Source organism: Pocillopora verrucosa, chromosome 12 (assembly GCF_036669915.1).
Source record: "Pocillopora verrucosa isolate sample1 chromosome 12, ASM3666991v2, whole genome shotgun sequence".
Lineage (NCBI taxonomy): Eukaryota > Metazoa > Cnidaria > Anthozoa > Scleractinia > Pocilloporidae > Pocillopora > Pocillopora verrucosa.
Genome location: NC_089323.1, coordinates 17,133,829 through 17,161,185, shown reverse-complemented (window position 1 = coordinate 17,161,185; position 27,357 = coordinate 17,133,829). Strand labels below are relative to the sequence as shown.

The 27,357-nt window shown below is 37.5% G+C and overlaps 1 protein-coding gene and 1 pseudogene across 3 annotated transcripts; one reads left to right on the top strand and one right to left on the bottom strand.

Annotated features, from left to right (window-relative positions):
- LOC136277215 (uncharacterized) overlaps positions 1–6,834 on the bottom strand; it is a 32,110-nt pseudogene extending 25,276 nt beyond the window's left edge.
- On the top strand, positions 300–27,051 carry LOC131799862 (uncharacterized). Of its 3 annotated transcripts, none has more exons than XM_066159518.1 (18): positions 300–588; positions 11,445–11,674; positions 12,298–12,611; positions 13,123–13,267; positions 14,856–15,169; positions 15,645–15,792; positions 16,993–17,306; positions 17,799–17,946; positions 19,112–19,425; positions 20,188–20,335; positions 20,864–21,169; positions 21,387–21,674; positions 22,048–22,350; positions 23,184–23,283; positions 23,735–24,044; positions 24,318–24,360; positions 24,691–24,957; positions 25,370–27,051. In XM_066159518.1, exons 2-18 carry the CDS (start codon positions 11,614–11,616, stop codon positions 25,762–25,764), a joined length of 3,918 nt encoding a protein of 1,305 aa, XP_066015615.1. In that variant the 5' UTR covers positions 300–588; positions 11,445–11,613; the 3' UTR covers positions 25,765–27,051. The 3 variants fall into 3 exon arrangements, with proteins under 3 accessions (XP_066015615.1, XP_058973534.2, XP_066015616.1); XM_059117551.2 differs by having other exon boundaries at positions 11,442–11,674; XM_066159519.1 differs by lacking the exon at positions 300–588 and adding an exon at positions 6,344–6,495 and having other exon boundaries at positions 11,442–11,674.
- Positions 27,052–27,357: the final 306 nt, after the last annotated feature.

The following is a 27,357-nucleotide window of genomic DNA, read 5'->3' as shown; positions in this document are numbered from 1 at the left end:
TGGGAATCAAGGCTTCTTCACGATCTACAGCAATTCGTGGGCACTAATTTCCTAACAGAACTTCAACGGCAGCGAAATAACAACTTGCTTGATAAACTATCAAATAAATGATAAAAGAAAGATGTCAATTTTGAGCGAAGAAACGCATCTTGAAAGTGAGAAGTTATTTAAGAAAAATTACCAAAGCAGAAGTTGCGAGCTCGACTCAATGTCCCAACTTTCGGGATTTGTTTACATCAAGAGTCACGTGACAAAACACGTGTCGTCAATTCAGTTCCTGTCACAGGAACTTACTATACCGTAGATGTTATCAAACGATTGTCATGTTCAAACAAGGCCCTACTCACTTAATTGATCTGCTGTGGTTGACCAGCCCTCAGCTGCTATTACCGTCAGGAAATAGTAATTATCGCTGAGCTTAGCTTACGTGGTGTTTTTTTTAGATATATTCACGAGGTTTTACCTGGTTAGATCAGTTCAAGTGTAGATTCCAGTGCGTCAACTTCTACTCGGCATTGGACCATAGTTTCTCTCTACGCTGTTACTCATCTATTCCACCAAGTCAAATTCAGTGCGTGTGCAAACCAAGTAAGTAATCGATTCCTGGTTTTTAGGCCTTTTCTATTGTTATTCGTTTCAGTCAAGTCTCACTTTATCACCTATCAGATGGCCTATATCGTTATTAAATCGGTTTGATGGTTTTTTGTATGCTTGGAATCGTGCTTGATTAGGTCCATATCTCTGACAGAGGGTTATTTAACATAAAGCTATCGTCCGTGTAGCTTATTAATCGTTTTCCAGCCTTCCTTATGGTCAATATAAGTGCCGATTATATTTGACACTTACATGTTACGGTCGTTATTGCAATGTTAGCGATAATTCCTGCATTTGTATTATTTTATCTTCGATATGTTAGTTACGTTAGCTTCTATTTTCGTTTTTGTATTTCAGTTCGAACCGGTATACGGTTGACGCCATACGATTCACTACTAAGCTTATAGCACGCGATTCGTTTTAACTGATTTTGTATGCAACGTTGGTCTCTGTCAATCACACGCTGTTTACATCGTAGTCAGAAGCTTGTGGCTTATGCCTTTATTCCTTGTGTAGCGTTACAAGATAACGTACAAAAAAGGGAAATCGTAATAACCATCACATAACAATAATGATCACAACCACAATGACGTTAAAGAACTGTTTTGCAAACCAAAACAGTTACACAACGGTAAAACTCTCTCCCAAATGTCAAAGCACGTCCAAACCCCCAGAGATTGTCACGTGACACGTAACGTGACACGTAACGTGACACGTTACGTAACGTAAAACCGGAAATGAAACGGTAGCCACAAAGTTCTTGACGAGTTCGTTTAACACTTCGCAGAGTTGTACACATGTGATTACTTGGATTTGATATGCTACACTCAATCCTTGTAAGTCACAATTGTGAATTATGTTATTTGAGGGTTGAAAGGTGGAACCTCAATGCTTTTGTTTAGAAGTACAAATTGTTTGCTCTACACTGAAATTTTCCCTTCTCAAGTCCAAAAAAAAATCAGCACGATTTTTTCTTCATCTTTGGGTGAAATATAAAAGGTTAAATTAGGCATCCTAAGGGCATGAGAAATATGGCAGATGATTTAAAAACTCTGGGATAATATTTGCATGAAAAAGATTGGAATGCTACTGGTGGACAAAATTTATTTCTCCCACACAAGTCTTCAAAGTCTAAATGTCTTAAAAACTTAACAAACTCTCTATACATGTAGTGGCAAACTTAACTAGGCCAATAGTTTTGAGTCTGAACAAAATTTTTTTTATAGAAATTACAGAGTTATTCTGCTAATAAAATGTAGGATCGCAAAAAGCCTATCATGAGTGTCTCTGTTTCTTTCAAGTGTATTCCTTGGCCTGTATCTTTCAGCAACGACAAATTACACGTTAATAAATAATGCTACTCTGTAAGAGAATGCTCTGTAATGCTTTGCTCCTGCATTCAAACGAATCCAGTCCACTGCAAAATGTCCATGCTGGAGAACACATTCAGTGATCGCCGAAGAATATTTTCATTGCTGTCATGTCACTATTTGAAGACTCGATACTCGTTTTCAAACAAAATCGATTACACCTGAGAGCTATAGAATTAAACAGGTTGTCACACAGTTCGAAAACTCAACCATTTTGAATCAATTTCATTCAGTTGTTCACATCGTAAATTGTATGTGCTTGAATCTCGTCATCACACGTTTGATCACATGTTATACTCAAGCCAATCTCTCGCACACTGCCCCTAACGTGACAGAAAAGCGTTACACACTGGATGCGAAATTTCCTCACGGATTTCATGCCCACATTTGGGATCAGATAACTCCTGTTATAGACACGAGATAGTATCCACAGTAAAGCTTGGGGTTAAACAGACGTGCTGCCCTTGGCTAAACCAATAATCAGAGCTAGACATATTTCCTTACCTCGATGGTCGCAGATTGCTTGGACATTGATGGAGTGAAATCCTCTCCGGTTCACGAAGTTCGGTTCATTTTCGTTAGGGGCAGTTATTCAAACATGGGTACCGTCGATGCACCAAGGGATCCAGCTGGCGGTTAAAACTTCTTGTCTTTCAACGACGTTGATTGCCGGGCAAGTTGCACTAAAAAAGGTGTAACTGTCGAACGGCAATTCTTTTTTTTTAATCCAGTGGATAAAAATTTATAGCACCTACAATTACAATTCCATTGTAATAACTAGCACAAAGGTAGTCGGAATCCAAGACTTAATGAGGCGAAATCCCCTTAGCTTCCACTACTTACAAGTGAAGTAAATCTCGAAGCACATGGTACTTAACGCACGATTGGCTTACACAAGTCACGTAATATAAAGCGATTGCGTGACATAATAACGTTACAACTACCTGAATAAATTTTTCTGCTGGATAGCGATTGGATACCGCTACCGTAATTTGAACAACCGATATGACACTTTGGGTAAAAATTTATCCGCTAAATAGCGATTTATCCAACGGATAAGAGGTTACCGCATCCTTTGAACAACCGGGGCCCGTACATTGAAGGAGGTGTTTTTGCTTACCGCTATGGCTCGGCATTAGCTCAATAGAGCACAGTACCGCCAGTAACACTTTTCCTAACAAGGCAATCGAAACTTGGATTATTCATAATGTTAAGAGAGCTTTTACGATCATTCTCATATTGCTTCCTCTGATTGCTAATACAATTTCTTGATTCATTCACAGCTCAAATACTGCCGATAGTTGTCAAAATAAAGTTTGAAGAAAAAAAAACTATATTACAAGGGCAAATATTTTCGTTCAGGCCCGAGCAGGATTCGCCAGCATTGAGAACCAAGAAGCTTAGCTAGAGGCTGATCTGAGTAACGCGATTTTATCAAATATATGATAACTACCACGGTTACTACACGTGTTTTAATTTTAAATTGGTATTATCAGCACTGAGTACCAGTTCAGGAAAATGTTTTGAATAGCGTTAGAAGCCCATTACTTGGAGCGTTCAACTCCCATACTGTGTTTGCTTGTTTATGTATATATATGTTTTCAAAAATAAATATTATTGTTAGACAATAGATTGTATTTATATGTGACAGATTATTATATTACATGCTATTCTGTTAAAATATAACACAACTTTCTTAATTGAAAAATTTGGCATTAATTTGATTTGACCATTACTTGACATGAAACGCTTTTTGAGTAATTTTTTCAAAAAGAAAATAACTCTATGTTAGCGTATAGAGTGGTATGTTGTTCGCATCAATCAGATTGTTTAGGGTATGTATCTCGCACAAATCAGAGCGTCGTTTTTGTTCTTTTGTTCAGATTTCAACGAGTTAACCCGGGATTCGGAGAGAGCATTTAGTAAAATGGAATCATCATTTAGAATGAGAAATGTTGGCTTTTCTGTGCTCTCAACGTATATTTACCGCTCTTTATGAGAAATGCGATTCTACTGCACAGATTAAAGACATCAGATTGCCTACAGCAAACGTATTGCTCATGCTCTGAAAATGGTGGATAGTTATTCAAGAGAAAATGGAGTTCTGTGCACTGTAGCACGATCATGGTTATCGTTCCTTCACGACGAGAGTGAGTGGAAAAATTTATTTGATTCTGTTATCTGGAATGAATGATTTACGGAGATAAGTTGATATGATGTGATCTACTGACGTTGAAAATATATCAAGTCGAAGGAACAGTTTTGGTCTCGGTCCGCATTTTTGTCAACAAAATAAACACATACCGCTTAAAAAGATGATAATGAAACCACGTGCAAAGCTGTCAATTGTTTCTCGAATATTGCGCGTGTTAAATATTAAATAGTAACATCTCATTTACATCTATCGCTGATGTGCTTTTTTAACTTTTCGTCTTATAACATATCTAAAATTATTTTTTTTAAGAGGGCACGGTAACGAATCCTGCAATCTGATTGGTTTCGTCAGTATTTTCCTATCTCTACTCACGGGCAACGGTCACGCTTTCGTGAGTCGCCGAATACATCCCTTCGTTCATTACCATTTTTCATAAATACATCTCGTTTAACCTGTTGGGAAGTGTTTTTAAGCAATGACGTCGGTCACTACCTCAAGCCGATAACTAACTTATTAATCCTCTCTTTTCTCTCTCTCAAGTCACTTTGGTTGACTAAAAATTTTCGTTTCAGAATGACTTTTTTGTATAAGTAATAGTGTCATCACGTTGGTTGACAGGCGGCCTAAAAACTGTCTGCAGTTAATTTTAATCGTTTACAAAAAGTACCTAGAAAGTTAAAACGGGAGATATAAGGTTACAGTTGAACTAATCGATGGAACTTTCGTCCATTTAATATCTGAATTTTCTCAAACAATTTGTTCGTAGTGAAAAGGCGAGCGAAGTTTTAATTTCAGTTCTATAACAAATATACGCTCTCGGTGAGTCTTTTCAAGTCCGTTCAGTTTGGACATTTGTACCGTAAATTGTACAACAGAAACTTCAATGAGAAAAGGAGGCCGCATTAAATCCCCTTGTGTCTCGTTGGAGTATATCATCCGAATTTAGTTTTTGTGGAGGAAAGACCAGATTTCACTCGCCATTGCAGCAAACAAACGAGCAAACTCTCACAACTTCAAAACAAAAAATTTAAATGTACTTACAATTTCTTTCCTCATCGGTTACTCAATGAACAGAGGTAAATCTTCGTACATGAATTAATCGTCGACGACAGTGAATAATACTTTCCGTAGGATCATTGACTGTTTTTGAAGAAAACAATGTGCTGACAGTCCTTGCCAAACTAGTTTCGTTGTTTTTCAAATGTTCTTACGCTTTTTTTTACTTACGCGCTCTCTAATTGACAGGTGTCAGATTGTGACAGATACTTGTAAAAATAATGTTTCAAAGTTTGTTTGGAAGTCTTTTAAATTATCGTTACGGAAATGAAAATGTTTCGCCGAGGCATCTCTCTTGAATTTGCATCACCTCTATTTTAACTACCATTTACTGGCTCAAAAACTGTTCAGTTTATGGAAGATCTTGCCGTATTTACAGCCCTAAATCATTCGGGTTCTTTCGGAAAGAATTTCGTCAAGTTTCAAAAAATAAATATTTTATTTACCGGCTAAGGGTCGGTCCGTATGGTGAAAAACTGTGACCTCGGTCTTGAAAATGCTGCCCTCGGCCTACGGCCTCGGGCAGTATTTTCAAGACCTCGGTTACAGTTTTTCACCATGCGGACCTCCCAGCCAGCAAATAACATATATATATCATGATCCACTCTCAACTCAGAGGAATAATTAACTTTGATTGCATTCGACTCAAGGATAGATAGGATGCCTGGCAGAAACGAAGGTGACACACTCTGTACCCTTTCCACGGAGACAGGAGGGTTGCTGTATAAGGTCCTATAAAATTATTAATTAAAAGAAAGCATAAGCTTTGTGTGGAACCCAGGCCTGGTGTGGACCCAAGCTGCGTGCACGGATGATTATCTCTAGCGCTGGTCCATGGAGGCCAATTCTTCCATTTCACGAGATATTCAAAGTCCTGAAATGATTAAAAATAAATTCAGTTTGTACTCTACTGTGTACGAACAATTCATACCTCCTTCTTCGATCTTCTCCGGCCAATCAATCTCTCGACCAAATAAACTTAAGATCCACTTTTCTATTCTTTTTGCTTTAAAATGTGCTTCGAAATCTACGGTGGAAAGAGTATTTAAAGCCTTGTAATCGACCGCATGCCCCCTTCGCAGACTCCGAGCCATGTTGACAGGAAACATGAAATCTGACCACAAAGTGCATGCGTAGTAATAGTACTTGACGAAACCACAGACCGAATTCACCGCGGGAGTAAAATCTCCCTGAGTTATTCGACGACGGTCGAAATTTGAGTGTGGAGCCTTGACTTCGTCTCCTGACAGGAATAACAGTGACGGCAAAGCAAGCTTAAAGCGGCAAAGAACGTCGGAAACTACAACGGTCACATAAGATGTAAGTAATACTTGGAACGCCTTTGTTCACACGAATCTGCACTCGAACTATCGCAAGAATCCTTGCATCGAGTGTCAGACAATTCGCCCCGGACAATTAGCCCCCAATTTCTGGACAATTCGCCCTCATTGTGAAAACACCGAAATTACTGTAGACAGTATAGTTTTTGTCACAAAGTAATTATTTCTTGAAGGAAAAAGAAAGCTCGAGTACTCGAGTCAACCGAAACTAAAATAATTTATCGATCGTCAATCGCGTACAGTAGGCAGCGTAAGCAAAAAACTACAGTCAAACGGTAATAATTTTCAAACCTTCTGGTCGTGTCATGAAACGGGTCATTTCACGATAATTCTGCTATATTGGGAGATGGTGATGCGTGTTCATTTCTTCGTTTTTAGTCGTGCGAGAATATGATCGCCATTATTAAGCCGGTGACACACCTAACAATTTTATACGCCGATCGCGGTGATCGGCGAAGATCACAAGGTGTGCCCGGTGCGGCGATTGCGATCAGCTTATAAAATACAAACATTTTCTTCTGATGATGGGAGATCTTATTCACCGGGCCATCTCTTACAAATGTTTTGTTTCACATCACCCGACCGTCATAGTTTGTAAGAAATGCGAAAATAGGTAGTTTAAAAAGAGGTGCGCGGTGGCTAAGACATAAGTAGTTCAAACTCCCTCGGTAAATTCTTTTCCACTGAAGAGGGGGTGTTCAATTAAGGCAACACAACAAGTAATGGTTTCATTAAAGCGCTAAGTGTCACAAAGCAATTATTTCTTGAAGGAAAAAGAAAGCTCGACTACTCGAGTCAACCGAAACCAAAATAATTTATCGATAGTCTATCGCGTACAGTAGGCAGCGTAAGCAAAAAACTACAGTCGAGCGGTAATAATTTTCAAACCTTCTGGTCGTGTCATGAAACGGGTCGTTTCAGGGTAATTGTGCTATATGTGCTTTCGATGGTGATACGTGTTCATTTCTTCGGTTTTAGTCGCGTGAGAACGCGATCGCCATTATTAAGCCGGTGACACACCTAGCAATTTTATACGCCGATCGCGGCGGTCGGCGAAGATCGCCAGCTGTGCCCAGTGCGGCGATTGCGATTTTCACCGATAGCCGCGATCAGCTTATAAAATATAAAAATTTTCTTCGTGCAGTGCCATCAGTATGATAAGTAAATTCTGCTACTAGTTCCTCGATAGCTGAATGACTATTGTTCATTGTAGCTTTTTCTTCTCATGATGGGAGATCTTATTCACCGGGCCATCTCTTACAAATGTTTTGTTTCACATCCCCCGACCGACATAGTTTGTAGGAAATGCGAAAATAGGTTGTTTAAAAAACGGTGGGCGGTGGCTAAGACATAAGTAGTTCTAGCTCCCTCGGTAAATTCTTTTCCACTGAAGAGGGGGTGTTCAATTAAGGCAACGCAACAAGTGATGGTTTCATTAAAGCGCTCAGTGTCACAAAGCAATTATTTCTTGAAGGAAAAAGAAAGCTGGACTACTCGAGTCAACCGAGTCAATTTTCGACAGACTCGATTTTCAAAACCGAAAATTCTTAATCGCCGAGATCTGGCATGTCAGATATCGGCGGTTAAATTCGCCGGCATTCGCCAAGTCTGCCCGCTCCCGCGATTTCCTCCCCTTTCCACGGCGAGTCGTCAGTGAAATTAACCAATCAAGTTGGGCGACATTATCACCTGACTATTCAAAATGGTGGAAGACATCGAAAATCGTTTCTGAACCGAAGAAGAAAAAGTCAATCTGATTACACTGTGGTCAGAAAAGCCATGCTTATTTGATGTAACGTCGAGCGACTACAGTAGTCGTCTCAAGAAGGACTCTGCGTTTCAATAAATCCATGTCTTCGACCATATTTTTCTTTATAATAAAGTTCGGATATAACGCGTGCCGTCATTGGTTAAATGAGTGTGCTCTATGAGAGTATAGAGCATAGAACTGAGCTAAAGCTGTCATGCCATCTGCCAAATTGTACTATGTCCGACCTTTTTCGGGACTTTTTTCTAGCTTTTCTTTTGTTAATTGAAAGTGAAATTTCGGAACAAGCGAGCAAAGCTTTGCAAAAATGCCAGGCGCAGTAATTTACGTTACTGTTACGTAAGCAGAGACAAAAATCCTCAATGATAAAACAAAATGGACAGTCCGAGTTTTAAAGGTTTTCACGCTCAGTTAGATTGCAAGTTTACGTACGGTAATGAAAGTCAAACACAGCTAACTCTTGTATAGTATATAAAGTTTCGTGTTCAAAAACAAAACAGAAGAAAAACAGGAATGATGAAAAATATAACCTGGCATAACTGTTAAAATTCATACTAATCATGACAGTGTCAGAGCGACTACGATCATGCTGAGGTCTATCGCGGCTAGCTCATCATGGTGATCTTCGGTCATCGCAGTGGAGCAAGCCTCAGGAACTAAATCGACTACCCTTCGAGTGGAAAAACAAGAGCTTCGATAATCTTTCCGATGCGTTGAGTGGAAAGCCACATCAGTCACTGTAGCCGAGTTTTACGACGCTGTCATTCCGAGCGATCTTCATTTCCTGGTGAATTCGGCTGTTGTTCATTCATAAAAACACTCGCCTTGAACAGTTTGTTTTCTACTTGTCATGTGAAATAACTTGCGTATTTTTGTGAACCACGATTGGACCGAATTTCACTGAACATTTCACTTTCAGATTCTGTATTAGAAACTAAAAAACTTCAAGCAAAAGTGTTAAATGCGACATGCCGAACTATGTTAGTTTGTAAACTATTGCAAAATATGAACTTTGATGGTTTGACATTTTTGACAGCTTTAGTCTTGTAAAGCCAATCAGATTATTTGAATCATTCTAACAGGGATTCTGAGTGGCTTATTGTAGCGTGCTCTATGAGGGTATAGAGCATGCTGACGACATTATTGTTCGCTTTGGAAATAAAGTTTGTCTAGGAAATTGAAAGTAATTCTTAAGGGAATTTAACGGATTCTTTAGAATAAAACAAATAGAGAAGCCTCAACGGTGGTCTCTTCTGCTGTAAAGCACTTAGGAAGCGGCTAGAGCACTCAAGAAGTGTAGGGGGAAACACTCGACTACGTCTCGTGTTTCCCTCTACACTCCTTTCGTGCTCTAGCCGCTTCCTACGTGCTTTACGACAGAACAGAGCACAGTCAAGGCTTCTCTATTTGTTAAATTGTCCCACTTTTCAGATCGCTTCCTGGAGCGCTTTAATTGCAAAATTATGGCAGCAGCCAACAGCTATTTTCGCTTTGCTGTCGCCATTTTGTTTGTTTACATTGGTTCGCGCAATTTTTAAACGTCACTGCAACGATCTGAGAGATCGATCTGGAGATCAAATTCGCCGCGGTCGGTGTAGAAAATCGCTAGGTGTGTCGCCGGCTTTAGACGAGGTCTGGGGTGAATCACTCGGCCCAGATCTTCCTCAATATTGCGATTACTTGTCATGCGAGAAAAAACACCCTAAGCTGTCTTTCTCTCACGGTTTTTTTTACGCAGGATACAGTCGTCAGTAATAGAGTTTATTTTTCGGTTAGGAGATTATGATCCTTCAACCCGATTTATAAACATAACCGGTTCACGTTAAATTCATCTTGACTGTGATTTGTTCTGTTCTTTCATTGCTTTTCACTCTTAAACAATAGTATGAGTGCGCGTTTTCAGAGATATAAGCGTTTTCTTTATTCATTGTTATAAGCTAAATGCGAAGTTGAATAGGCCTCTAATTTACGAATGCTCTGCGCGTACTTTACGCGCAACGCGTGGAACCGCGAAAGTTCATCAGAGGCCTAGGTTCAAATACTCACACGTTTTCTGCCATATTAAAGTGTAAAACACGAAGCCTTTTTTCAACGTTTAAAGGATTGCAGGTCACTGTAGTAAGCTCTTTATGAGCGTGTTATGGATACAATTCTTCAGATACAAAATAGATAAATTCGATCGTAGATAATTTTTCTTCATCCACGATGGATACGATCGATTCGAGTCGGGCTTTCTTTTTCTTTCGTAAATCAAGAACCTGGGTGTTTTCACATTGGAGGCAAATTCCTAAAAAAGGCTCAATTTCTTTCATATATGATAATCCTCATTGATCTAAGTGAATTTGCCATATGACAGAACAATGGCCTAGGATCCAGTCAAGAGCGAAACCTCTTCTGCTGCGATGTCAATTAAATTAGCTTTAGTTTTTGCCTTAAAATTACTTCTACCTTAATCCCGGCCTCCATACTCTTGCTCTTCCTATGTTTGTAAGAAGAGTCCCAACGCAAAGATGGCGATCAAAAATGCAAAAGTCTGCGATGTTTTGAAATCGTTACAATATCTACTTTTGTTTGTTCGTTGTTCCCAATTGACCTCATGAATAACATCAGCACAACTGAGGGCGCGAAAGTTAGTTGCTAAAAGGCTAGTTTATAATTAACGATGAAAGCGTAATCAAATCCGTGGACTTAAGTTTGGGAACAGTGAAATATAAATTATTATTTTGATAAAAGTATTTGTCGCGTACACCCTAAGTTTCGGACCAGCCCAATTTCTGTCTCATTCTTTAATCAAACATACTCCCCATTCTTAACGAGGCGTGAAACAAGATATCTGGATGAAAACTGCTTTCTTAAAATAGTGGACACAACACGGGAAGCAAACCTTTTGGGCAGTCTCTTATCTTTTTTCTCTTTTTTTTTTCTTTTTTGGTTAAACTTACAGAGTATTAACTTTGGATTTTGAAATGCAAGCAAACGGCTTCTTAAGATTCGGGTGAAGATCTTGTCTAAACAAAGCTAATCATTAGCGGTAAAAAATGTGATTAAGCCTTAGTAACACACGGTGCAAAGGTAAAATATACTAAAATTGATAGAGACAGGTTTGTAACGTGCAAAGTATAAAGATCCATTTAATATCTTTATTTCCGTTCCCTCAGTAGCCATCAATCTGGTTTTCACATCGTCTGCTGAGAGTAGGAAAAAAATATCCTGACATTGAACCACCTGGGGCTGTGCTATCATAAAAGAAACGAGAGAAGTGCTCTCAGTTTGACAGCTCCATCCCATGAAAAGAAGACTTCCTCTTGCCTCAAACAAGCCTTGGTTGAGATGCATCCGTATTTCCAACTAGTTTTCTTTTCCTTGTTGTTGCGAATTCCTCTGGCTTTAGGTAAGGACTGAATTTCATGCAATTTACCCACGTGCCTTTTATAAATTGTTGCCTTTTGCTAAATTCCTCTGTATTTTCTTGCTCTCCTTGTTAAGTTCCACTTCATTTCTGAAAAAACAGTTTAATCATCTCAGGGCCGTAGCCAGACTTCAGAACAAGGCGAGGCAAGTTTCGAGCGCCGAAGGCGCGAGCCGCTTAGAGGGTATGGGGGCATGCCCCCTCAGAATATTTTGAAATTTAAAGGCTTAGAAATGTTCTTTTAAGCTTTTCCGTGGCATTTTTCTTCAGAAAAGTCAATCTTTGGCCAAAATCAAGACGAGACAATTGTTGTTTTTTTACCCTTTAAAGACTTGATCTAAGCTGAAATTCTTCGAGCTCTCTTACCTTTCCCCACTTATTTTCCAACATTCATACCACTTACATTGTAAAAGACAAATTTTAACTTTTGCACATTCATTTTGTTCGAGAATATGTGGTCGAGTTCCCCTAGTTAAGATCCACTGTGGTGACTCGCGAAGGAAATTATAATCTCCTATTTAAGACCCTCTTCTCGAATCAAAGTGGACACGTGTTTGTGTGCTCGTCGTGTTTGTTCATTCTTTATTATAAATAATTTCCAATAGGAGATTGTGTAGATTTGGGTCTTGGAATGGAAGATGGAGAGATTCCAAGTGATAGAGTTACTGCTTCTTCTGAACAAAGCGCCAACACACCGGCCAAGAATGGTCGACTGAAATACACACCAGGATCATCATGGTGTGCAGGAACAGGTGACACTAACCCATATCTACAGATTGATCTACAGACAATTCATATTATCTGTGCTGTGTCCACTCAAGGGAATTCCAAAGCAGATCAGTGGGTGAAGGACTACAAACTACAGTTATCCACAGATGGAACATGTTGGAGAGACTACAAGGAAGGTGGACAAGTTAAGGTATGGACATAAACTGTAAGACTTGGCAGTTCAAAGAAATTATTTAAAATATGATATAATAGACTATACAGGCAGATGAACAATATTGTATAGGTTTGATGATATCAAAAGTCCCAGCCTTAAAAAAGGCGGTAATTAAAATGATTATTTTAGAAATATATGTATGGTATATATTAAGTCCATATTCCGAGGGAATAACTCAATTAGCCCCTGGCTTTCATGCTGAACCTGGCTAGCTTTTGACTGACATTTATTTGTCATATGACCACTTCCTTCAAGTTGTTTCTTTACCCTCTCTCCCACCCTGAGGGCTTTCCTTGAGTACTCAGAGGCTCCTAAAGCTTATTTTATCATTTAAGAGGCCCAAGCAGATTAACTATCTCTTTTGGTCACTCTTTTGTGCCAGAAGGGTTTAGTGAGGGGGTTATTAGGTTTTAGTACCCATGCCTTTTTTCATCTTTGGAAAAAGTTTATTATTATGTTGAGGTATGACTGTATATTTCTCTCATAGGTGTTGAGGGGAAATAATGACAGAGACACAACTGTTAAACATGTAATTTATGGAGTGTCAACAAGATATCTTCGATTCCTGCCACAAACTCAGCAGGGTGGGGTGTGCATGAGAACAGAGGTGTTTGGAGTGCGACAAGAACGAGGTGAGTTTAAAACTTAATACATGGCTAAGTATTGCCCTGTGTTGTAATGCATGTTTTGTACGTGCATTGCATTACAATGCAAGATTAGTATGCACATTATCCATACTGTTCTCTATGCATTTCTGAGGTGCTGACATGTAGAGTTTGTCTAACAATCAAGAGCTTCTTTAGTTGGTGATCATTTCCTTTGTTCTCATGACTTTAATGTTTGATTCAGGGGTGATGCTATAAGGAGAAATGCAATGCTAGTCTCTCTTAGAGAGGCAAAGGGTTAAAAATGCTCAAGGTTCTGTTTAGTATGTAAATCTTCTTTTTATTTTATAAATTATTTATAAATTGAAACTACATATATGTGAGTGGAGGAATAAGTGATTGTTTTCATATTATAACTTAGAGAAATAATTAATTTAGGGTAAGATCCTACAGGTCCGTAAAAAATTACTTAATTAATTATTTCATAATACTTGATATGTAAATGATGACGAGAACGATGCCGTGTTAATCCATTTTACAATAATTGGTTCGATAGAACAGGCAAAATACACAATGGTGTTAGTGTAATACAGGTCAAAATTCCAGTGGGGAGTGCAGTGACAAGTTGTGAATGCTAATTGATCTAAACTTTGGTTTGTTTACAACATTGAAGCTCAAATATTTGAGCAACAATGTTCAATGTAAATCGGGCCTGCTGGGTAACTTTAGTGAAGTTGTGTCATGTGCTGGCAGTTTATACACATTCGCTGCTGGTGTCTCGTCTTCTAGAATCTTAACCTCTACAAAGCAACAAGAATAATGGACTGGAACAAACAAACTTTTGTGTAAAACATGTAATTTTTATGTTATAAAGAACAACTAAATAGATTTAGTTAAGCTGCTTCCATCTTTAACAAATGCCTAGTAAAGAAGTAATTAGTGCAATTGTCAAATAATGCCACAAGTTTTATCTTTAAAAATAGGAACAAACTACTTTAAAAAATAATATACAATCATTTGTTTCACAAAGTAGTCACTTTGGATGCGCATTGTAATTTTTCAACTGCATACAGTCTTCTTCAGATGATAAGGTAGACTGAGTATCTGGTCATTAGAAACTTTCTGCTCAGGTGTAATTGGATAGAATCTCACGCCTTGATTGGCGCATTTTGTCGAAATATTCCCTCAGTAGTCGGCTGTCATGGCTCTCCTGCTGTTGTGTGTCTTGATTGTTGGCATCCCAGCTTCTATAATTTTTTCTATTCCACTGTTCCTGTTGATGTTCTTGTGTCTTATGTTGACTTATAGGACATTTTTAAGACTTCAGAGGCAAAACAATAGTTTCACAATTAATCCCTTTATAGACTATTTTCCCATACACACTAACAAAACTTTTTGTGTGTGTACATGTAGGTCATTCAATTAATAAAAGCAAGGTATTTAGAGGTAAACCACAGCCTCCCTTTAGAGGCAACCATGAACATAAAGCAATAACCTTTAATTAAGTTGAGGTGAATTGATTCACAAAGGTTACATATAATTGATCACTTGAATTGTCTTGTATGGTTTCTGTCAAAATGTGAAAGCTGCATGTTTTTAAATTATTATCTTGCAGTTTGTGAAATGAAGGCCATTGGTCTGGCCACTGGTGGTGCAATTCCTGACAGCAGCTTCACAGCCTCATCTTATTATGATAATAGATATAAAGCTTCTTATGGTCGACTGAATGAAAATAATCGCGGTTGGGCACCCAAGACTACGGCCAATCCCGCTGACTTCTTACAAATTGACTTGCTGCATAACTATGTCATCTGTTCTGTAGCTACCCAAGGAGCTAATGGTATCAAGGAGTGGACAACAAAATACAAGATCCAGTTATCATTGGATGGTATCACGTTTTTCACCTATAAAGAAAACAATATTGCCAAGGTAGGGGGCACGGTTATCCCCCCCCCCTCCCAGGAATATGAAACAGCATCAAGTAGTTGTCATTAAGTACAAGTCATCCTGACCAAGTCGCATTGACCATTACATCCTCGTTCATCAATGCAACTTGCCTCTTTCTTCTTTCAAAAATCCATGAGATATTTAAGAACATTACACAACTAGGAATATTACAGACGGTTTATTACAGAGGAATAGCCATTTTTTCTTAGAGCATTTGTTGCATTCTCTTACAAGCTACATGTACCTCTCCCTTGAATTGTTTCACTAGAAATGTTATTTCAACTTCTAATACACTAACATTTAAACATTTGTTTGGTAGATTTTTACCGAAAGGAACAATAAGTCTTTTAATTGTGGTAAACATTATCTACCCATATCGAAGGAGAAGATTGTAGAATAGCTGATACATATGGTAACTAATGATACAATTATTTTACATTTATGCAACAAACTACAGGTTTTTACTGGAAATTCAAACCAAAATGGCATCATAAAAAACAATCTACAGGAATTTGCAAGCGCAAAGTTTATCCGCTTCTGGCCAACAGCCTTTAGTGTTTGGAAGGCTCTGAGGGTGGAAGTTTATGGAATAATTCCAACTAAAGGTAGTTTTTGCTTTCATTTTTTTTTCTCACCCTGAGACAAAATTGAAGTCACGATAACTAATAATTTGTGAAAGCCAAAGGAGCTAAGGGGCTAAAGGCAAGAGCTATATGTAAAGAGAAAGTTTAATAATATTCTCCAAAAGTGATTAAACCTTGGTTGAGTGAGAACGGTTTCAAAATAGTTTTGAGCCGACCATTTGAGAATTTGTTAATCAATACCTTTAAATTTTTGCAGAACCCTAATATTTTGAACCTTGTTGAACCTTGAATGTCACATTAACCACAAAGAGATCCCTCAGGTTTTGCTTTTGCCAAACAAAGTTGTGCTTAGATTAATTGTTATCCATGCTCCTTATGATACATCGGGATTTGTGATGTAGCTTGTGTATTCTGGCACCAAGTTGGTTTCCATTGTAACAGAATTGCCTGTCTTATGCTGTGTAGAGCATCTTTACATTCGAATATATAGAATTTATGTCTGATGCATATTTGTTTTAGCAATACTGTATATTCTCACTTGATGAGAGAATTTCTCATCAAAAGTCAGTTAAACTTTAAAACTAACTGCAGACAGCCCTTTTGTTTTGCACGACAAGAAGTCGAAAGAAGGACATAGCAAGGGCTAGATTCCCTGCCAATGACAGTGGATATGTCATCATAATTACGAATCGCTTAATTAACCACGTGAAATACGTGGTAATTCCATCCAGCTTTTGAAATGTGATTTTACAAACCTTAACATAACACAGCATAACGTTTTATTCAAGATACAATAATAATAAAAAAGATAAATAAAATTCATCTTGAAAACAAAGAAACAGGGGTTGGCCCAATGCCGTTGCACCTTAAAAAGAAGAGGATCAGAATTTAAAATATATATTTATTTATTTATTTATTATTTATTTATTTATTTTGCAAAATAAATATTCACAATAAAGTTACCAAGTTAAAAAGACGCTTAAGTCCTTCCTTAACTTTTTAAAACTACCGGCCTCAACCACAAATTGCAGCAGACTGTTTCTTTCTTGTAATTTAGTATTATCAACTGAGTTGATAACGTAAACTGGCCACTGTAAAGAGTTTCAAAGCTGACGTGTCGAGCGTAAGCCCTTCGTCAGTCGCTCAGACAAAGGGCTAACGCTTACGTTGTTTTAATGATGTGTTTAAAAGTGTGAAGGATGATTTAAAATTATCTTTCAGATTGTACAACAGAGGCCATTGGTCTGGCCCGTAGTGGTATAATCCCTGACTTCAGCTTCACAGCCTCATCATATTATGATAATAGATATAAACCTTCTTATGGTCGACTGAATGGAAATAATCGGGGTTGGGCACCCAAGAATACAACCAATCCTGCTGACTTCTTACAAATTGACCTGCTGCACAAGTATGCTATTTGTGCTGTTGCTACTCAAGGAGCTAATGGTATCAATGAGTGGACAACAGACTATAAGATTCAGTTATCATTGGATGGTACCACGTTTTTCACCTATAAAGAAAACAGTAGTGTCAAGGTAGGTTTACATAAAGATCATGCATAAGTTTGTACATATTTTTAAAAAGTTAGAATAATCACTTGGAAGACACAATCAAATTTTTGAGTCAAGATGTGCGACAAGAAAGAGGTGTTCATTTTGTCAACATTCAGGTTCACTTCTTTTCCAAGGGAACTACAAACTGATACTTAGAACATGCATCGTTCTGTCTTTTAAAAATAAAAATATAATGGATGGTACCTATAAGTACATAAAATACGTTGTCACCATTTTTAAGTTGTTAATAAGTCCAATAATGATAAGACTTCTGGACTTATGAACCGGTCTTTCAATCGCATTAAATTTCAGAGACGTACTTGTTCAGAAAAACATGGTCTGGGGTTCATTCGTTTAGCTATTGCCAATTCAAAGTCGTTGTTCATGGAGTACCTAATAATTTTTGTAGTTTATGATGCAGTATATCAATTACGAAAATTTGATACAATGTTGCATTTTTACAATAAACTGCAGGTCTTTCCTGGAAACGTAGATCAAAACAACATCACAAAAAACAGTCTAAAGGAATTTTCAAGTGCAAAGTTTATCCGTTTTCAGCCGACAGCATATAATAGTTGGAAGGCTCTGAGAGTGGAAGTTTACGGAATAGTTCCAACTAAAGGTATATTTTTGCTTTCATTTTTGTCTCCCTCTGAGACAACATTGAGTTCAAAATAACTTATTATCTACGGAAGCAAAGACTGGGTAATTATACAGTGCTATGAGGGCAAGTTCAATTTTCCCAAATATTGCTTGCGCCTTGGCTGAGTGAGAATGGTATTGAAATAATTTTAAAGTTGACCATTGGAGAGTTTGATAATCAACACCGTATACTCTCTGTTGAACCGTAGATATCACATATCCACTATAATCATAGAACTAAAAATCAGAGACTTCGGTGATCAATGCTTTCATTTGGTGTAATGCTCTTATGATGTGATTCTGTGCACATTCTGTTCCCTTTAGGTTAAGCAATTGAACAAAATGCGTAATATATTCCAATTCACCCACAGAAATTTGCATCACCATTGCATTTCTTGATGGGCAACATGACCTAACGATGTGCTTCTAAATCACAGTGTAAAAACATGGGATTTAGGACATGGGCTGCTATTGTGTGAGCTGCCCATTTGTTTTCCTATTGCCAGTAAAAGTATGGTCACGTTCGGCATCTATGAAATTGCATAAGGATTCAAGTTCCATGCTTAGCTTCCGAGTGCATGCTGCGCCCTGCACAAATATATTTAAATGTTCATTTGTTTCAGCAATACTGTTTAGTCTCACCTCATAAGAATATTCCACTAAAAAAAAAGGTGAAACCTTGAAATTATCTGCTAGCAGACTTTTGGTTTTGCACGGGAAAGAAGGGGAAAGTAAAGGTTTCACTGACTGCAAAGTGCAGTAGATGTAACGTTATAATTATGAATCACTTAACTAATCAAATCGTGGAAATCTCTGTCCAGCTTTCGAACTGTGTTCATAAGTATGGATCTTTTCTTAGGTTTGTCAACTATTTACTATCTTCTTTAACTAAAAAAGAGGAAAAGAGGCTTGATAAGCTTGAACATAAGTGATTTTGTCTCAAGGAGAGGGAAAATGTTTTGTGTGTGTGCAGCCTCTACTCATGAAATAGGCAACCATTGACGTAAAACTATTACCTTAAATTAAGTTGAGGTGAATTATTCCGTAGATGCTATAAAAGGTACTTAATTCTTAGTTCACTTTAATTATTTACATAATTCGTGTCAAAATGTGAAGGCTTCATGTTTTAAATTATTATCTTGCAGCTTGCAAAATGGAGGCCATTGGTCTAGCCAGTGGTGGTGCAATTCCTGACAGCAGCTTCACAGCCTTATCATATTACGATAATAGATATAAAGCATATTATGGTCGACTGAATGGGAAAAATCGAGGTTGGGCACCTAAGACTACGACCAATCCTGCTGACTTCTTACAAGTTGACCTGCTGTATGAGTACGTTATCTGTGCTGTAGCTACCCAAGGAGCGAATGGTATCAATGAGTGGACAATAAACTACAAGATTCACCTATCGTTGGATGGCATCACGTTTTTCAGCTATAAAGAAAACAATATTGACAAGGTAGGTTTGCGTGTGTTTGTACATATTGAAAATGCCAACCAGGCACACCCAATCAATTGTTTTGAGTCATAGGAAAGAAAGGTGTTCAACCTGACAACATTCAGATTCAATTCTCTTTCTATGAACAGTTTCCAGGACTCTTTTTTTATAGATATACAAGTGCACACAACACTATCAGTGTGACAAATTTAATTGCGCCACCACATGACAAATAATGCTTTCAAACGGATACTTGAACATGCATTGTTTTTTCCTGTAAAAACAAAACTTTGTGGATGGTACATACATGTAAAGACAATTCACTTTCAAGATTGTATAGTTGTTACGAAGTCCGAGTCATTTGGAGTTATTATCCATTACATCTTAATTTAACAATGCAACTTACCTGTTTTCTCAAAAATTGAGGAGAAATTTAAAAACATTTGATGTGGAATATTACCTACAGTTACGTCATGATATGAACACCAACTTTTCCTTGAGTGTGTGTTAGATAAACCTCTCCCCTAAATTTTCTCTGCAGAAATACTATTTCAACTTCTGATAAACAGTCACATACACTTTTTGTAGTAGTTTTCCAACAAAAGAGCATTAGGCATTAGAGACATGTACTTATACGGAAAGTCTTTGTTCATTCATTTCACTACTTCCCACACGGAAGTCAAAGTTCATGGAAGAGCTGATACTTTTGATAATGAGTGATGCAGTAGATTAATTGATAAAATTTTCATATAATGATGTTGCATTTTGTAAAAAAAAATACAGGTCTTTCCAGGAAACTCAAATCAAAGAGACATCATAAAAAACAATCTACAGGAATTTGCAAGTGCAAAGTTTATCCGTTTTCAGCCGACAGCCTATTATAGCTGGAAGGCTCTGATGGTGGAAGTTTATGGCATTCTTTTAACTAAAGGTATTTAATTTACGAATTTAAGTCACAATAACTAATTATTAATGAAAGCTTAAGGAGCTAAAGAGCAAAGACAATGGGTAAAGAGTATTCTCTAATGTAGATTAATTGAGCCCTGACTGAGTGAGAATGATTGTAACAGTTTAACAGCTGACCGATGGAGATTTAATTTCTATCGATCTTTAAATATCTCATTGACTTCGCTGAGATCCTTCAGGGTCTACTTTCACCAAACAAAGTTGTGCTAAGATTTAATGTTGATCATACTCCTTATGATATGCTGGGATTCTAAGCATTGAAGATTCTGGAACCCCCAAGGTGTCTATGGGAAAATAATCGTCTCATGCCGTGTGGAGCATCTTCACACTCAGGTTATAAAGAATGTATATCTGATGCATATACACAGTCCCTACTGCAGATGACCCTCCAGACTGGAACATCCAATGCTTTTTCTATGGAGGTATGTTTACATACACATCAATCGGTAATCAGCTAAAAATTAAAGCACACAACTGATTTTGTTTATTTCAGTTCCATCACAACCTCCGGCAGACTTCAATTTGACTGCAAGCTCCTCTACTAGCATTATAGCTTCCTGGCAGCTACCACCAGTACTTGCGAGACATGGAAGAAACATCACAGGGTTTAAATTGTTCTATAAAGAAAAAAGTTCAGCAGGGTTAGAAACCACCTTGCTTATCAACAGCGAATCAACATTAAGTCAAAATGTTGTGGGACTTGATAAGAACACAGAATATGAATTTCAAATCTTAGCTTTTACATCAGATGGGGATGGCCCAAAGACCCCGGTCAAGGTAGAGAGAACCAAGGAAGACGGTATGTGGTAAATCAAGGTGAAAAGATACAAAAATTGGCCAATCACAGAACATGATCGCTCATGCAATTAATGACATCCTGATGACTGATATAAAAATTTGAAATATCCTTTTTTGCGTCATGGTGGAAGGAAATGCAAGGTGATAGGGAAAATGAGCGTTATAATGCAGGCAAATAGAATTCTTCTTACCTCTCATACTTCTTATTTTTTTAATAGCACCGAGCGCTCCTCTTTCGTTTACCTATAAGGAAGTTGCCCCGAATAAGATGCATGGTCCAAGATTAAACTTGACTTGGAGCAAGCCAGCAGAAGCTAATGGAATCATTAGGAGTTACACTCTGTTCTATGCAAACAAAGATGGTGAAACAAAGCAAAGTGTTGGAGGAGATGCGTTCAGTTACTTGGTAGATGTCCTGGGTGGAGTTACTTATCATTTCTATATCACAGCTGTAACTATCAAACCGGGACAGAATGCCACTTTTTCGGTGAAAACCAAAGAGTACGGTATGTTCAGCGTCAGGGGAAAAGTAATGATTTTGTTAATGCTCAATACATGAATTTTGTTAGTGATCAAGCATCATGGTGGAATCTTGTATAGAAAGAAGTTAAACATAATATCTGGACTGTCGAAAATTGAAAGATTTGTGAAATGAAATTAAACTACCGAGACTGTTCAAATTGTTCTGGCTTTAGCAATGCCAGAAGGATCCTGTGTGAAATATTGGGAGAAAGATAAAACATTTTAAGCTTGTACATTGGTTTGCTTGGTAAACAATGATCCGTTTGTTCACCGATACTGGAGTACTAGCTCATTTTCCATTCTGGATTCAATCTATACTTGGAAGCTTATTGAGGCTTTTTTCTCTCTCTTTACTAGAGCCCAGCCGTGGACCAGAAAACGTATTGTCTATCGAAATTGAGCGTACAGAATATCAGTTATCCTGGAATGGTTTGCCCAGAGAGGTTGCAAATGGGTTCATTAAAATATATCAAGTGAGACTTCTGTTGAAGGAAAGTTGCTTCTCGGTTGACGCTTCGTTTAATTCGACATTCAACACAACTAAAACTGAGATGCTGTTGTCCAGTCTCTCGATCTGCTCAAGGTATGAAGTGTCGGTTAGAGCCTTCACTGCGGCGGGACCTGGACCTTACAGCGAGCCTTTAGTGATTCAGACTTTAGGTTAGTTAAAGACGCAAAATATTTTGACGTTAAATACGATGTTTTTTCTAGTAAAGTCTAGTAAGCTATAATTGCTTGTGGATTATAGCTTAAACATTTTAAGAAATTATGACATCCACAGTTACAATATAAGAAGAAAGAACGATTTCCGCCTTCCTCTTGTTAAAAGAAACTATGGTAAACAAAGACTTTTATACCTATGCGCAAAAAAATGGAATGTTTAGTAATGTTTATGTTTTTAACTCGTTATCTATTTATTTTACAGGGCCTCACGGAATACCACTTTCCAGTGACGTGAGCCCCCTGTATAAAGACTGTTATTATTATTATTATTATTATTATTATTATTATTGTTATTATTATTATTGTTATTATTATTATTTTTATTATTTTTATTATTATCATCATCATCATTATCATCTTTTTTTTCACAGTCTCGTTTATACCTTATTTTCCCCTTGCAGAGTGTGCTTCGCAGTAGATGTTGCATTATCAACTAATTTCTGTCTTTTGGCAGAAAATAATGGACTCTAAATCAAAAAGGAAAAAAGTGAAGAAATGCTTGAAATTCATATTAAATGTTGAAACGAGGAGCAACTTAAATTCCGTACTTCTGAGTCCACAGAGCGCTATTTTAATTGCTTGATTCTATCTTTTCCTCTCAGAAATCTTCTTGGTCGCTCTGGTTTATTGAACTTATTGAGCACATTTTAAATCCCACGTGATAGATATCATGTATAGTAAGGGTCACTTCATAAAAAGTGATTACTTTGTACCAGAAATTCTTCATAAATGAATTTCCTCTTCAATAGACCATACATTTCCCTTCACAGGTGAAGTTTGGTCCCGTGAAAAGCCTTCCCCAGCAAAATTCTCTAGCGACGGAGGAATCACAGCAAAAATAACACTTCCAAATTTTATGGGACATGCAAGGTATGTTGAGCAAGTTTTAGTTCTCCCCTTCAACAAATATACGAAATCTAGGATACTTTCTAAATACCAGGAAAGCTTTTTAAGGCTGGTTCTCAACTGTATTTAATCTCCAATAGCGTTAGTAGATGAACCCCAATCATGAAAAAAAAATTCTTGAACACTAAGTATAAGCCCTGTTATCATAACTTTTGGATGCCGCAGTTATAGTAGTTCACATAATTTTAAAGACTTGTGAGAATGCTCTCTTTATAATCTTCTTGATAACCTCTAACTGATTTTGTATTATGTTCCGCAGTTAATAGCCTCTTAATTCGTGTTTGTCTCTTTCCGTGTTTTTAAAAATTAGAATATTCTTTACATCAATTGTATGCGTAATTTCGGGTTTTCAGTGAAACCAATTTTTGAGACCTTGTTAATACGACAGCTTAAAAAAAGAATCTTGGTCTTACAGTTTTTTCCAGATCATCGTCATTACATATCGCTCAGACTACAATGGTGTCGTAAACCCACCAGCAGATTTTACAACACAAGAGCTGATGACTTATGAAGAAGCTCACCAATCTCCATTACCTGCAGCTTATGTCACTTTCCAGTTTGGAGGAAATGATTTTAACAATCACCAAGAATTTACCGTAGGAGATGGAGTCCAGTCAAACGGTAAAATAAGGAGCAAGAGAAGTAATGGTGAAGAGTATTATTACAACAGACCATTGCACCCAAATACGAACTACAGAGTGTTTCTCAGAGCTTTTGTCACAGAGGTATTTTGATCAACTGATTTGTCTCCACCTAAAATTATGCAACATTATAATACAAAAGATGAACGGCGTATTTTTTACCTCAAGGCCCAATATATTTTGAATGTAGACGTTACTTCTCGCTGCTTCCACTCCAAATTACGTCTTTGTCATGCCCCCTTCCCCCCCCCACCCCCACCCCCACCCCCACCCACGTTTTCAAGTTTTTTGTACATGTTTGAATCCATTTTGCTCAAGGAATTTCGCTTATGACGTTTTTATGGGCTGTCTTTGCAGACGCTGTATACCTCAAGCAGTTTCATAGCGCTGAAAACTAAAGGTACCGTACGATTTTGCATTTATTTTAGTGGTTCTGTGGCTTTCTCTATTCATGATGTTTAACAGTTTTGTAAGTAAAGGAAATCAGGTATGATGATAGATTTATAGAATAAGAGAGATGGTGTTTTTAGCTCGGTAAAGAATAGAGAAAGATGTTTTTTCGTCTTGTCACGAACGTGGGACAAGGAAAATATTCTGAGTCCCCTTGAGCAATCTATTCCTCATGGGGACTCAGAATTTTCAATGATAAGTTAAGTAGGTGTCAGAGTATAGCTTGTTTTTTAGGTGTTTTGAATTGAAAACGGAATGTCTTGTAATATAATCATGGCAGATAAGCCCGTGGTCAAGGAACTACCAGAAAAGACAACTATAATTGTTGGTGAAAAGGCAGAGTTGACATGTGAGGCCAGCGGAGATCCACAACCTTCTGTTACGTGGAGTAAAGATGGAGATACCAGTATACCACGGGCTAACTTTAACAATGATGGCAAGGTACTTGTTATCAGGGACGTGATACCTCGTGATAGCGGTGTCTATGAATGTACAGCATCGAACAGTTTTGGAGTGAGCCATTCAGCTACAACTTTGATCGTGACTGGTAAGTTGGAAATCAGTACTTTTTTTGTTCCTCATGTAGCGAAGTCTTTACCTATCAAGTACTTTGGTACATCAAATAGCCAACGTGGCGCTATATGAATTTGCTGTTCAAATATTGGTTCTTTTCCTTGTTGAATTAGTGGTCCATCGCAAGTCACCCCACTGTTACCCGTTGCTCGCTTGAGGTAACACGGCAAGATGATAGCCACCCCCGTTCTCTCTTCTTTTTTTCTTTATTTAAATTTTTGGAACATTATATGTCTCGTTTGTTATTTACTTGTGTGCACCTTAATTCGAGATAAACAAAAAGACTTGTTTTGTTGCATGCTGTTCATATCATACGGCTTACTTCAAGTGTAGTTTGTTCGAAACTGTTAATTGATAACAATTTCCTTCTTTATTCTTTGAATTAGGTAAACGAAGCAACTTCCCTGTTGCTGTTATCGTTGTGCTTTGTGTTTTTTGTGTGTTTTTGGCTGTCATTGGCGTACTGGTATACAAGTGGAAGTATAGAAGAGCTGGAATCGAACTAAATGACAAAACAAACGATCTGAACAGACTCATCTATAATGTCATGGGTCCTCTCGAATCTTCGTATGAGCAACTTGCGTCTTCTCCAGGACCTTGTCTTCAACTCCACTCGATGTCTTCCGAAGGCCAATCGCCTGCATATCTTGAACTTCAAGGTTTGAAGTTTGAAAATAGAGCATTTGATCGCCAAAGTGTGAGCTTTGAGAAAGAAACTGAAGAGAGAGAAGGAGAAGACAGGGAAGAAATTGTTAATGACACAGGAAATAGTGTATGTTGATTTGGTTCTATTCTTCTCACTGCTCTTTTCAGTTGAAGATAGAATCCCCTCGGAACATAGATATTTCTGGCCTATGATCGCAGAGTCACAATTGAACAGTAGACTTATCTTTTCCTGCAGTATCCAGTGTTTTACACCATTCTGCTCTGCCAGATAAAAGTTCTTCTTTTTCTTCAGGATTCAATGACTTATACTATTCTGCTCTTTTTCGTTTTTGTGCAGAGTTGAGAGAGTCCAACCATGCTGCTCTCTTTTGTTTTTGTGCAGTATCCAGTGATTTATACCAAATTGCTCAGCGAGACGAAAGATTTTGTTTTTCTGCAGAACCAAGTGATTTATACCAATCTGCTGATTTGGACAAAAGCTTTTCTTTTTCTTAGGGATCTAGTGATTTATACCACTCAGCTCTGTGAGAAAAAAGCTTTTCTTTTCTGCAGGATCCAGTGACTTGTACCATATTGCTCTATCAGACAAAATTTTTTTTTCTCTGCAGGTTCCATTTGTTGCATAGCTTTCTTTTTTCCTTTTTGCATGTAGTTCTTTCTGACTATGAGACTTATGTTTTGCAATTACCTTTTGTCTTCCAGCATTTGACAAATTAGTTGAATAACATATAAATGTAATATAATATTCTACATCTCTACTCTGGAATTGTTTTTTTTACAATATCCACTAGTGACTGAATAAGAAAATCTATGTCATTCATTTCTTCAAATATATCAAGTGTGCCATTAGGACTGAATCATATAATATAGTACTTAACACTTTTTGCTTTTGTTTTCATATTATTGTGCTGAAAATACAGCTGAAGCAATAATTTGAAATCCACATTAAAAACCCAGTATTATCTTTAATATTATCTGTGATTAACTTCTGGAGCAATAATTTGCTACCAAGAGATGTACATCATAGTATTCCTTGTTTCTCCAAATTAAAGGCAATATTGATATCTGCTTCATATGAAGTGTCCTTGGGAAATTGTTGATAGTCAGTGGATGGTTATTGCCACTGAGTTTTTCTTTGTAAAACTTGTTTGCATGGTCAGTGATTCTATCCAGTGTCTGTGAATTCTAATACCCACAATATTTGATAATGGGAAAACAAATGCTATAAAAAGATGTGGCACAACATCATAACAAGTGAATATGAATGGTTGTAGTTTCAGCATCTGCATAATTTGCTTTGAGGGGGACAGCTGACAACTGTTGATCAGAAATATGTTATATCACATTGTTTTTTCATTAATATGTACACCTTTGAGTTCAAATAAAACATTTGGATTTTGAGAAAGACCTTGAAAAGAGTTTATCAGCTCATTTAAAGTGTTAACTTCTAACAGTACACAAGTTCCTTGAGGATGGGGATATTTCGTTGTTCCTTTATTCCCACATTTGATTCCAAGTGCATGTATTTCTCACGAGCTTTATTTGTAAAAAGATGCATTCGGGAAGACTTCGGTATGCTTTTTCTGATGTAGGTTCGAAGTAAACGTCTTACTTTCCTCGATATCTTCAAAATACATGTAGTTCTTTTCTTTAGTATTCTGCTGGGCTCACGATCACGAACACGAATACTATGCGTACGAAGGCGATT

Coding starts and splice junctions, on each gene's coding strand:
- LOC131799862 (XM_066159518.1), top strand. CDS start 11,614: ATGCATCCGTATTTCCAACTAGTTTTCTTTTCCTTGTTGTTGCGAATT. Junction 22,351..23,183: donor TTTAGTGATTCAGACTTTAG/GTTAGTTAAAGA, acceptor TTCCCTTCACAG/GTGAAGTTTGGTCCCGTGAA. Junction 24,045..24,317: donor TCAGAGCTTTTGTCACAGAG/GTATTTTGATCA, acceptor CTGTCTTTGCAG/ACGCTGTATACCTCAAGCAG.